Source organism: Aphidius gifuensis, linkage group LG3 (assembly GCF_014905175.1).
Source record: "Aphidius gifuensis isolate YNYX2018 linkage group LG3, ASM1490517v1, whole genome shotgun sequence".
NCBI classification, from domain to species: Eukaryota; Metazoa; Arthropoda; class Insecta; order Hymenoptera; family Braconidae; genus Aphidius; species Aphidius gifuensis.
In genome coordinates, this window is record NC_057790.1 from 17,926,479 (window position 1) to 17,941,359 (window position 14,881).

At 22.0% G+C, this 14,881-nt stretch overlaps 1 protein-coding gene across 1 annotated transcript in view; it reads right to left on the reverse strand.

Moving 5' to 3' along the window:
• LOC122852331 (polypeptide N-acetylgalactosaminyltransferase 2) overlaps positions 1–14,077 on the reverse strand; it is a 67,200-nt gene extending 53,123 nt beyond the window's left edge. The window contains exon 1 of the mRNA XM_044152084.1: positions 13,342–14,077. Coding sequence (XP_044008019.1) covers positions 13,342–13,431 — 90 coding nt within the window. The 5' untranslated portion in view covers positions 13,432–14,077. The remainder of the gene's footprint in view (positions 1–13,341) is intronic.
• Between the last annotated feature and the right edge of the window lie 804 nt (positions 14,078–14,881).

A 14,881-nucleotide genomic window follows, 5' to 3' on the forward strand; every position in this document is an offset into this window, starting at 1 on the left:
ATTTCATATATTTTAGAGCTTACCTCTTCTAAATTATAATTCCCTAATTAATTTGTTATTTATATATATTTTTTTTTTTTTTAATATTCTATTTTAACAGGAACATAGAACTAGCAAAGAGGTATTTCATATATTTTAGAGCTTACCTCTTCGAAATTATAACTCCTTAATTAATTTGTTATTTATATTTTTTTTTTTTGAAAAAAGTATGCTATTTTAACAGGAACATAGAACTAGCAAAGAGGTATTTCATATATTTTAGAGCTTACCTCTTCTAAATTATAATTCCTTAATCAATTTGTTATTCATATTTTTTTTTTTTGAAAAAAATATGCTATTTTAACAGGAACATAGAACTAGCAAAGAGGTATTTCATATATTTTAAAGCTTACTCCTTCTATGTCATAATTCCCCGATTAATTTGTTTTTATAATTTTTTTCTTTGAAAAATATATGTTATTTCAACAGGAACATAGAACTAGCAAAGAGGTCTTTCATATATTTTAGAGCTTACCTCTTCTAAATTATAATTCGCTAATTAATTGGTTATTTATATATTTTTTTTTTTTTTTAAAATATTCTATTTTAACAGGAACATAGAACTAGCAAAGAGGTATTCCATATATTTTAGAGCTTACCTCTTCTAAATTATAATTCCTTAATCAATTTGTTATTCATATTTTTTTTTTTTGAAAAAAATATGCTATTTTAACAGGAACATAGAACTAGCAAAGAGGTATTTCATATATTTCAGAGCTTACCTCTTCTGAATTATAACTCCCTAATTAATTTGTTATTTATATTTTTTTTTTTTGAAAAAAATATGCTATTTTAACAGGAACATAGAACTAGCAAAGAGGTATTTTATATATTTCAGAACCTACTACTTCTAAGTTATGTTTCCTTTTTAAATTCAATATTCAAATTTTTTTCTTTGAAAAAAAATTAAGATTTTTAACAGGAACACAGAACTAGCAAAGAGGTATTTCTTATATTTTGAAGCTTACCTTTTCTAAATTATAATTACCTTCTAAATTTATTATTTGTATTTTTTTTTCTTGAAAAAAATACTAGATTTTAACAGGAACATAGAATTCGCGAAGACGTATTTTATATTTTTTAGAACTTCCTACTATTAAGTTATGTTTTCCTAATAAAACTGTTATTTTTTTCTAATATCTCTTAAAGGAAATTAAAGTTCATTTACAGGAATATAGAACAACCAAAGAGGTACCTTAATCATTATCATTTATTTCTTTTTATACCTCCTGTTATCTGAATTCTCCGCAGTATCACTCAAAAAAACTTACAGTCTTGTATTAGGAACGTAGGATAAGCAAAGAAGTATCGTTCATTTCAGGGAAATCTTTTTTTTTTTTTTTATATTTTTACTTAAATCACTCAATATCTTTTCTAATACTCATTCCAAAAAATCGCTCCTCTAAAATATTTTACACATCTATAACATTAAAAAATATGATTCAACCGATTATTCGTTATATATACCTTTTTTCATTCTTTTATTTTGCTATATTCAAAGTTTCATAATTTGGAAGAAATAATAATTATTACATCGACTATACCAGAAATATTAAGCTTCTATATAATTATGTCATCATAAATATATGTAGCCCTGACATTTATGTGGTAATGGAATATTAATAAGATGTTTCAGTGTCAGTGGCAGTAGCCTTGTTGTAAATGGTGTCGACAGTAGCAATCGGTTAGTATGATGATATGCCTCTGAATCATCATCTACCATAATACATAATACATGCGGATATACACAAACTAAATACAAAGCATTCAAACATTCACAGTAATACATATTTTATTGTTGTTTATTTCAAACTTCATATACGTATACATTGTGTTCAATACTATATGCAATATCATAATAGTAATTCAATACCAAATATTCTATTACTCACAAATATCCTCATGATTGAAAGGATATACAGTTACAAGACCTCTTATATTATTAAAAAAATTGTCCCTATTTAAATTCATTTACAGATTATATTAACATTATCAACAACTTAATTCATCTTATACTTATAATAATATAAATTAATTTATTCACTAAATTTTCACAAGAATATTCAATATACTATTTTAAAATGAAAATAAAGAAAGTTTTTTTTTTTTTGTCTAGCATTTTTATCAACAACTTGTCAAACAAGTATATGAACGTCTTATGAAAAAGAGTAAACATCAAATGATTGATAGATAAAATGATATTATATTTTTAGTAAAAAAAAACAAGCTAGACAGCATTTTTATATATAAAAAAATATAAAAGATCTCTAAGCATCTTGAAAAAAGCATGACGAGTTTTAAATTTCTTCTGTCATTTACCAATCGGGTATCACAAGTGCCATAATGCTAAACTTCCATCATTCAATATCGTTTTTCCAATATATAAAACTACTTGCAATATGCACCATCACGTCAAGATAAATTCTTGAAAATTAAAACTTTATTCTATCAAGTATTTTTTATTAATTTATATATTTACTTGTACATATTTCTAATAATAAAAATTAAATATTTATTTACATTAATAAACAAGTATTTTGGTTATTTAAAAAACATATTTTTAGTTTTGTATTATTATTGATTTTTGATTAAATATTGATGATGATTCCAACCACAGTATTTAGCTATTTAATTGATAGCATTGATAGACATTTAGTGAGTTGATTGGAAATAGTAATAATATTAATTTTAATTTGACAATAAATTCATCTGTTTATTTCATGTTATAATCAATTTCAATAATCATCTATTCTTAATATTTATTTAACAAAACATGGCTTATTGAAAATTTAAAAAATTTAATTTTATATTCAATTAATTTGTTTTTTATTTGATAATGAAAACCATGTTGATTCATGGATTAAAATTATTGTTCATAAAGAATTTAATTCTCCCAATATTTAGGAGAATTTTAAATGAATAATTTTATGTATTTATTCATTTTAAATAAAATGGGTGTGTTTAAATTGTACACACGGTTAGTCGTGAATAAACGAAAACTACTGGGCTGTCTATGAACTCATTGTGTTCAATGATGATAGTGCTTTTTAGTAAAACTTCAGTGAATATGTGTACATAAAACTACAAGCAAAACTTTTCAACTATAAAATTTGAAAAATATATAAAAATAAATTTTCACTACAAATAACATTCAGTTGTTTGATTTTTTTTTTTATTCAAGTTTTAGGCATGACCACACTTGTACATAGTACTATATGTATATATTTTTTTCATAATTTTCATTAATAATAAAGTTTAAAAAATACATTTTCATGTACAAGAAAATACTATGTTTGAAATTAATTAAAATAAAAGCATTAATATTTCAATTGTTGATGCAAATTTAAAAAGTTTCTAAAAAAAACTTGAAAAAACCACAAACTTTGAGCTTCTAGTTGTTAAAAAATTTCACGACTTAACTAACTTTCCTCATGTAAACTAAATGTACTAATAAAAATAGTTTTTAGCTGAGAAAAAAGGAAAGACTATTAAATTGTGTTTATTTTGATAAAAGTTTGTTTGGCTAAACTAGTGGTTTTTTTTTAATGATACAAATCAGTAAATTGTGCAAAATAATTATGTGATTTTTTTTTGAACTACTGAAATTCCAGTCAATAATTTGTTTGGATAAGAGAGAATAGAATTTTGAAGAGGTCAAAGGGGCACTCTCGTGAAAAAGCGCAACGATGCTTTTCGTTTACTCACTTACACTCTTCTCTTTTATATACACTCACACATATTTGAAGTAAAAAAGACCTTGGCACAATCCGAAACTTGCATTGGTGTGCCACTAGGATTTCCAACGATATCACTCCCTAATCCTCAAACCAAAACTCTCAGCAAAAGCAACATCATTCGATAAAAAAAAAAAAAAAAAGATTCTAGTTGATAGAGAAAGATACACTTAAAGCAACCGAAGAAAAAAGGATAAAAAATGAAGAAGACATACAACATAATCACGATAAGATTAAATTGACTTAAATTGAAAATACAAATGTCCTTGTTTCCAATCAACTATTTAATCATTATTTTGAAAGCTTTTAAAATTTTAATTAAATCAATCGTTTTATATTTTTTTCTTTTATATAGCTAATAATTGTTTTTAATTAATATTTTATGGTCATTTTAAATAGTTATAACAATGCACACAATTTTTACTGAATATTTTTCGTTGAGATAAAGAAAACATACAGTTATTTAAATGGATTTTTATTATTTTTTTTTTTCATTGCAATTTTATAATCTAATTTTAAATATTATTCATAGTACTTTAGTCTTGCTTATTATCATTAAAAATTTTATAGTTTTACAAAATTTATTATCATTACTTTTTTTTTTTATTTTTATTTAACTAATTATTATTTTTCGGGCAAGTGTATAGTGTGAATAAAAATTTTAATGGAAAATTATTGAATATTTTTCGCTTATTTTAATCGAGATATAAAATTTTAAAAAAGATGTAAATTAACCCGGAATTTTTGAATGTTTACATGCACTTTTTTGAATTAAATTTTTGGTTTCTTTGCTTGTGTTAATTTTTTTAAAATATATACTCATAAATGTCATGTTTATATTGACTCAGGGATATAAATAATAAACTAAATAAAAATATACAACAAACAGTTGATTAGAAAACTTAGTTGTTTTGATGTTAAGTCAATTGAACTATTTATAAAATCGATTTGTCACTAGTGACTTTGTTAATTTTTCTTTTTGTCGATTTAATTATATCAAAAGTAGAATTGTTAGGTGGCAAAAAAGAAAGTTAATGGCTACAACTACTTGGCACGCATTTTGATGAACGTGGAATCTTTCCCTTCACCAGTCTTATATATTTGCTCCAAAATAAAAATAAATAAATTTAGTATAAAAAAGTGAAACGAACAAATTACTCGTATCAAAAATTTTTTTGCTCAACTTGTTATATCAAAATTCGTTTACTCCTTTTATTCTTAATTTTATTTTCACTCAACTTTCGCTGCAATTTTTCATCAAAATATATCTTTTTTTTACCCAAAAATTTGTACAAACTTTCACAAATTAATTAAATCAAAAATAAATCATTTAAATTAAATATAAATAACATCATTTTTCACACTCGATATTTAGCAATATAATTAATCATTTAAAAAAAAAATTATTATACAATATTTTTTTATTTCGATTTAATATAAAGCTCAGCTAGTGTTTATAAATATTTTTAATTAGTTGCAAGTATATTCTATTGTCAAATACCGCACAACAATGACGAAATATAAATTCTTTAAATCATCTTGATAAATAATTAAATATCAAAAAACAATAGAAAGGCAACTTTACAAGATTAAAAAAAAAAAAGGAAATGAAAATAAATAATTTGTGCATCCTGTTGATATTAATAAATATAAGAAAGTGGATCACATGATGTTCATAAAAGTGAAAGTCAAAATTAAAAAATTTAAAAACAAAAAAAATGCATAGCATGTCATCATCGTCTTCATGTCATATCACTGACTGAATACAGTGTGACTAAATAGAAGCAATTTAAATTGATAAACTTAAAATAATAATGATAAATAAAATTTATAATTATAATATAAGTGTTGTAAATTAACTATAGATTACTTGAGATAAGTTATTGTGTATAAAATAAATTCTAGGTCGTCAAGGACGACAACTCAGTGAACGGTAATCATCGTGGCCTCAAAAACTTTTATATATATATAATATATAGACAACTATATTCACTTGGTTCTTGTTAAAGGATTAAAGACTGTATGCAAATGACAAACAAAACTAATTCTCCAAAACCTTGTTCATAAAGTTTTGTTGTTAATTTACGATGCAATATAATTAAAAAAAAACAAAAAATAAAAAATACTCAACACTTTGATTTAAAAAAAAAGCATGATAATATTTTACAATATCCCTTTTTGTTTTAATTTATTATTTATTTTTATATACTACCAGAAAAAATCATAAAATATAATAAGCCATTCAAATATTGCAAAAAAAAATTCAGTATTTAAAAATATTTTACAATTGATAAAGTGATTAAAATTTTGTTTTAATTGTTCCAATATATATATTATCGTGATTTTATTTTAAAAATAAAATAATAGACAATGCACAATCATAAAAATATAAAAACAAATTTTTTTATAATAATAATAATAATAAATTGTGTTAAAAAAATAAATAAAAAGTCGATAAGTCATTTGACCTTTTTCATCGCAAAAATAAAAATAAAAAAAAAAGTGCAAAAAAGTTTTACTAATGAATTGAGTTTTATTTTTTAACTCTTTTTTATTTAAGTTAATCAGAGGTGGTGGTTGAAGACCCTATGCCCTGCGCATCGAAAGGTCTTCTTTACTTTCATTATATATATATTTTTATTTATTTATTTGTTTTTTTTTATCTTGCAGTTTTTACCCCTTTTATATATTTAATTCCCGGGCATTCGAATTGAGCTAGTTTTTTCTCCTCTCGTCACAATTTTTGTTTTATTATATTTATTTTTTTCTAGTAGCTCAGGAAGTAATCCGGTATAATTATGCTGTGGGTACCGGTGGTCTTGAAGCAAAAAGAGAAAGAAAAAAAAAAGGAAGTTAATCGTGTTAGGGCCGACACGCGGTTTACTTCCGGCAAACTTGGAAAATGTTCATGCGACTATAGATGACTTTTTAACTCAACTTGTAATTTTATATTATCATTTAAAATCAAATTCATATACTCATATATGTGAATTCATTATTTTTTTTTTTTTAATTACATTTATTTTTGTTTGTCTGCCAGACATTTTATTGACCTCTTGGTTCGTGACGCCACTATTTTGTCAGACAAAATAGCGTGATGAAAAATATTCTCTCTAATTTTAGAATGATGCACGCTACAGTAAATTGTTTTTATTTATTTATATTTTAATTATTAAATATTGATTTTGTATATATCATCTTTAAACTATAATTATATTTTATTTTTCATTTCCAATTTTAAAATATTTCCACAAGGTAAAAATAGATTTTAAATATACAGACAATTTACTTAAAAATCAAGTCAATTTGTGGCGAATATACTCAACAAAAGAATGAAGAATAAATATTAAATTTACTTGAAAAAAAATTATAATAATAAAAGAAAAAGATTGGTAAATTGAATTATAACAAAAGGCAAAAACTAATAAATCTTGTACAATAGTTTCATATAAAGATTTTTCAAAATAAACCCTGGCGGCAATTTTCATTGATGCAATGCTCTCAGTGAAATAATTTATTATACAATTTTCTTGAAAACCCCATTGGCAAATGAATTGATTTACTTGATAAATTATCATAGGTACTATATAAAAAAAAAAGAAAATATTCTTTAGCCTAGTTTCAGTTTTTTAAATTTTAATTTAATCTTTTTTTTTAAATAATTCATCAGGATTTTATTTCAGTGTATTTGGTGTGTATATGTGTATTTTATTTTTCACTTTATTTTTTTGTTTTAAAAATAAAATTGCGATTACGAATGTAGACGAGAGAAATACAAGCAAGTTGCATTGGTTTATGTACATGAAAATTTTGTATATACAAACTGTGTTTCACAATACGATGCCAAGAAAACATCAGGGACTTTGGCCACAAGCATTGTGCATTACCATTGCATCAAGACCAAAACTACCACCATCAATATTATCTCACAGTAGTCATGAAACCTCGAAATGCCTTAACTTGATATACAAGCACTCACCTGAAAAATAAAAAAAATAAAAACATTAAAAACCAGTCGGTTTGTTTAAATAGCTCTATACATTTTTCTTTTATATATATATTTAATTTTTCTTCTATATTATTATTAGTACATTAAAAAAGAAAATCTAATAATTTTTATCATTTAAAATATATATATAAAAAAAAGCAATAATAATATAATTTTATAGAAAAATATAATTGAAAATAGCATTATTGCATTTATTAAATTTTATATCATTCCTTTATACTACAAAGAATTTTTGTGGTCATTTTAAGACTTAACTAAAACACTACAACAATATGAAATTTTATCAGAAAAAATACCAAGTATTATTATCGTGACCTCGTCTCTTTATTTCCGCATGCTTATTTTAATTAAAGACGAAAATTAATTTTTTTTTTTTCTTTTTTACAATAACAATAATAATAGTACTTAACCAATGGCAGTTGTATAAATTTTATATATACTTTGGTAATTTAATCAAAGAATACTATGCCATGAAAAAAAAATTAAATTTTCTATATATTTTTTAAAGATAAGGTTTATCAAAGAAGAAATCTGCTCATCAAAAGAGGATTTGTTCTATAAAACCATCATATAGCTAGACTTCAACGTTGTTTTGCTCACGCTTTTTTTTCTTTTTTTATTTTCAAGAAAACCTTATAATAATTTAATAATAATAAATGAATAAAAGCATCAAAAAAAAAAAAAAAAATTCTATTTTTTAATATCTTTTCAAATGAATATTCATTGTATATTCAAGAAAAAATTTAAAAAATTTTTTTTTATCTATTTTCGTACTTAAAATTATATGAAATAAAAAAATTGAAGTATAATTATTATAGTAAACGTTTTATTGCCATCGTAAATAATAATAATTTAATAATAATATAATATTTAAGAGAAAAAAAAAAATTGTTTTATCATAATGAAAATATCATAAGTATAGTATTTAAAAAATTGATATGAATCTTCATATAAATTAATGAAAAATTATTAAAATTAAATTAATAAAAAAGCTCAAAACAAACAATTATATTTTTATTTTTCTATATTTTTATTTAATTTATAATTATTATAAATTTATGATATTTTGTTATTTATTATTTTATATATTGCGGGTATATGATTGCTGGTAAATTGGATTGAGATTGTATGTGTGTGTATATATAAATTTATATGTGATACGAGAGAGGAAAATGTAATGGAGCCAATAAAACACCGATGCAACGAAGCGACAATGCAAAATACGCGTGGACCAAAGCTTTGGGACCACCGACCTATACTATTTATTATATTAAACCGTGTAACACATTGCCTCACTGGTCAGTATATCCCTTCACAAAGCCATAACTTATTTGAAACTATAGTTAAGAGAAATAATCCTCCAAAACAAATATATAAATTTTATAAAATCATGATCATAAACATCAAAATAATATTTTAACAAAAAAATAAAAAGTTATTTAAAAGTTGATATTATATTTTAACATATTTTATTTATTTAAAAAAATTATTTTAAATTTGGAGACTCAATATTTTTATTTTTACAAATATATAAAACAAATGAAAAAAATAGATAAAAATATATATCTTGAAAAGTTTTAAAATTGTTGAGATGGAATTATTTTATATAAAAAAAAAATATATAATACAAATCTCGAAGTTTAAAAGTAATTTTATTTGTATGACAAACAGTCATTTTATACTAGAGATAAAAAAATATATAGCTGGTATTTTCATTCAAAATAATTTAAGAAAAATAAAAATAAAAAAAATATGTTATAAACATTTCATAAGGCATTACCTAAATCACATTATATGGTGTGGAAAATACTTTGGCTTTCACAGTATATAAAAATAATTCAAAATATGACATTTTTTTATTTTATAAACATCATATAAATAGTCAGAGAGAATAAAATGCCCAGGGATGAAAAAAAAAATTCAAGCAAAAAATAATAATTTATAAAATCGTTCAATGACTGTATCACTATATAATACACATTACTTGAAAAAAAAAAACAATGCTATAAATATTACACAAAACCACATACAAAAAAAAAATAATGAAAAAGTAATCTAGTGTGTGCATTGGCCTATTTGACAGTCGGTTCATTTACAATGGTATTTTTTATTTTTACTTTCCTCTTTTCTCTCAATAAACCAAGTAAAACATTACAAATTTAATGGTAAATTTCATAAAGAACAATTGGAATGAATGACCTTCTTTAATTTCTTATCTTTTTTATTTTTTCATTCAACTTTTTATTATTATAAAATATATTCATTAGATATTCCATAGATTATTTATTTAGTTTTTATTTAACAAAAAAATGTTTCATTTTTTTACATTTAAGCTGAATCATCAAAGTGAAAACAACAAGTTTTTGTTTAGATAATGAATTTTAATTTATTTAATTTATTTAATTTATTAAGTTGTGCTGTGAAACATGTATGTTGAAATAAAATATTATATTTAATTATATACGTATGTTGTTGTAGTAGAGTTGAATAAATTTTTAAAAAAGTTTTATTATTATTTAATTAATGAGCATCTAGTTCAAATGTATATATATTATTTTGTGTGGTGGTTGAAAATTAAAAATTTATTTCTACGGTTATAATCAAACTTTTACGTGTGATTTTTATTACATTGCATCTGTCAAAATGTCAATTATTCATTTGTAATAAATTTAGATCAGCTTGAAAAATAATAAAACAAAAATTAAAATAATTAAAATAAAAATTTCAACTTTTGAACCTTGAACAAAGAAATATTAAAAAATATATTACGTATTTTTTTATAATTGAATAATTACTTGCAAATAATTATATATACAAAAAAAAAAAAGAGAAAATAAAAGCATTTAATTATATATATAAAAATAAATAAAATTATTAAAGTTTTTTCTATGTAAAATTCTTGACAACTCTTTTCATTTTTTTTGTTCTATAATTTATACGTAAAAAAAAAAAATTTCCATTGAAAATTGTAAAATAAATGGGTTTTTAAATATTTGAAAAACCTAAAGTAACACAGTAAATTGATGAAAAAATAAAATGAATAATTTCTTTTGTAATTTGTAGATAGAAAAATAAAAAAAAAAGTTTATGGAATATATTTTTCCGGTTTTATATTATCTCATCGAGTATATTTATTCAGCTAAATGAAAAAATTTCGTTGTATAATTATTATTTTTATTTGAATGTAAATAATACAAAAGCAAATTTTACAATAAAGAGAACAAAGTTTTACAATGGCAATAAGGAAAAATTTTCAAATTTAAAAACAAATAAATAATTAAAGGTTTTTGTTTATTAAGCTGATTGTATTTGTTTGCTATTATTATTTTTTTTTTTCTGTACACTACGTTGTAACTCTTTTGATAAATATTATTTTTTTTCTTCTCAAACAACGTTATGATAAAAAAATATTGATGCGAATTTTCACGAGAAAAATAACGAAACGATTTCATTTAAAATTACTTGCAATTAATATAAAATAATTAGAAATAAAAAATGAATGCTTAAAAACATTTAAAATGTAATATAAAAAATTATCATGCAGATTAATATATTACAGAAAATTTTATCACATCAAAAGAATTTTAATAGTCTTGAAAAATTAATATATAATTTTTCATTTAATTTATAATTACTTTATTATTATTACTAGATTATTTTGTAATATAAAAAATCATGTTTAATAGACAATGTCTACAATGTAACACAAATTTTTACATATACAATTTGAGATTCATCCAGCACTTTAACGAGACTCTTTCTAGCTCGTTATAACGAAAATCTCAGTTAAATTATTATGAAAAAAATAAAGAAAAAACAAACAGCAGCTTCAACTACCTCGTTATTTTTATAATGTTTTTTTTTTTTTTTTTTTGTTACCACATATATGCAAAATACTTGGAGTATTAAAATTTTAGTTTCTAAGATAAGTTATAAGAAAAAAAATTAAATACATAAATTGTAATTATACAACGAGATAGTTTTTATTGCAATTATTTTGCAAAAATTAAAAGTAAATATTAGCTCAAAATAACAAAAATAAATAATAAAAATAAAATTTCAAAAAGCTTCAAAGCGTCAATCATTAAACTCAAGAAAGTGTTGGTTATTTATAGATATATATAAAGCAAAGTTTATTTTCAACAAAAAAAGTAAATTCAACATTCAATATAAAAGTCAGATGTTTACTCTTCTTTTTCGTGTTAATTCAACTAGAAAGTAAATATCTACTGTACAAATTGAATTTACTACAAATGAATTATCAATATTATTTTATATAGATATATTTTTAATTAGTTATTATATCAATAAAGAACAAATAAATTTATTTTAAAATATCAAAAATTAAATCAATCGTTGATTTACAATTGAAGTAATTATTTCAGCACAAAGTAAACCAATTTTTTAAATTTTATTTTAGCACAGAGATATATATTTTAGTTAAAAAAATATCCAAAAAAAAGAAGAGGTTTTAATAATAAGACAGTGAAATCCATGATAAATTTTAATATGACTCACCAGAAACATATTCATGCAATTAAAAATAAAATTCTAGGTTTAATTTAATTGCTAAAAAGATGAATATAAAAAAGCTTTAAAAAGAAAAAATAATACATCAAGATTTATATATTGTTATCGTCAATTTAAAGTACTTAATATTGTAATTAATGATAATATATATAATGTTAAAATAAGAGAAGAAATATTTTTTTAAAAATAAAACAAACAGTTGAAAAATGGAGGGTTGTATATTCTTATAATGTCGAGCTTTTGTATTAACAATTATTTATCACGAGTGAATGAAAAAACAATGACTTTCAGTTGCATTGAGGTAGTTGGTTATATTTTATTTTGTTGTTAACCCACTAATCTCCGATCTGATACGCCACGCTAAATTTGCAATACATAAAATAACGTAACATAAAATACAATGGTAATTTTCATATTCATCAATTTGACATTTAATTTGATTTTTTTTTTATAAACTACAAATTAACATACCTACATATTTTTATATACTAATTAAAATAATTTATTTTAAGCTTGTTTTTATTTATTTTATTAATAAAAAATAGTATTAATTGTATTTTTTTTTCTTTTAAATTTTAAACGTCAATCAATTGTACTCTAATAATGAGAAAAATCTTTTTAATCAATTTTTTTTTTCGTTTATATTTAATAAAATTTATAATAAAAAAAAATACTCAATATAGTAGTTTAATTACTGTTGTATATATACACAGTTTCACGCTTACTATATATACAAAATGCTATCAGTAAAATTTTATACAGTATAAATTTTACAAAGTTAATTTCATACTCGAGTAAAATTTTGAATATTAAAATATGTAACATTACTAAATATAAAAATAAACGACTAAAAAAAGTTTAAAAAAATTTATATATTTACACTCGGAATATTATCCTAAACGCATACATAAAAAAAAAAAAATTGCGAGCTTTTATCGTACTATAACAAAAGTGTATTTTTAAAAAAAACACGTGATTCAAATAAATATTTAAAATACACAGGTATTTATTTATCTAAAATAAACTCACCTTGCTATCTCGCGAAGTATGATAATAGTAAACAAAGACAAACATCCAGGCGCATGAAAGTACCAGCACTATTTTAACATTTCGCCGCATTTTAATATTATGTTAATTAATTATTAAAATTAAAAAAAAACAAACACTACACAAACACCCACACACACACAATATAAAACAATAAATCACGTAAGTTTTTTTTTTAATTAATAATATCTAAATTATAATACTATAAAATGAATTTACAATTTTAATTTTCAAATTATTTTTTGAATTTTTTATACTACAACAATATTTGATACAATTTTTTATAATTTTTTTTTTTTATATTATTCACTTGAGGTTTTATCGACCGAACAAACGGGAGAGAGAGACCTTGTCAGTCGGGCATACAGAGAGTGAATCTTCACCAGTATGATAGTAGAAAAAAAACAATATAAAAAATAAAAAACAATATAAACAACACGCACAAATGTTTAAAAATTTAAAAAACAAAAAAATAATTAAATGTTATTAATATGATGAATAATTATTAAATTGTTTTTGTATTTGAGAATTGATGAAGCTTTATTGAGTAAAGTGTCCTGTCAAGACTGTCACTGAGCTTTTATGACCACGCGTGTTTTGGAGTATAACAGATACTGATATGAACAAGTAAAAAAAACAACAACAATAACAAGACAAGTGTATAAATAAGACCACCGACGCACAACTGCCGGCAGCCGAAGCCGAACTGACAGTCTGACACAGTCTGACGGCAATGTCTGCTACTATCATTTCATTTTTGTAAATGGTAAATTACACACCGTCAGATGGCACTAATATCAACCACCTCATCCCTTAAATTCTTATCAATTCTTATCACAACATATTATAAATATATTATAAATTATTAAAATCTATATTTTACATAAATATCAATACTTAATTTGTTATAACTAGATCTTCCTTCTCTCTAAATTTTGATTAAAATTTTGAAATAATAATATTTTAATTAAAAATATACAACAATTTTTTTGTTTATTTTTGTTTTGCAACATACAAAATATAATATTTTAATGAAAAAAATGAATATAAGGTCAATTGCTGCATGTAAAAAAAGTTGAAGGTAAATATCAATGCTGATCAACGCTACAAGCGAACAAATTAATTTAGGATTGCTGTGAATATTGAAAACATATATGTATAGATCATGTATATGTACGCAAAATACTGTACATAGTTACTATTTTTATGTATCAAAATACACAGACACAGTATATACTCATAGAGCAAAATTGCAACAATACATGTTTGCGAGAATGTAGATTTAGTAGATGAGATTTAATATATGCATAAGCCGCGGGATGCGTTATATTGCAAGTTGATGTTTCTATAGATGTATATGTTTATTTTTCTACCCCTGTCACTCTATTTGCAATGTCATCTACTCAATCTCTGTATACTCATTTGTATATATCTTAATTTTCAGCACTATGTTATGTTTTTTTTTCGCTCCGCATTTTTTCATATAATATTATGATATTTTATGTCAAATAATTGTTAGTTT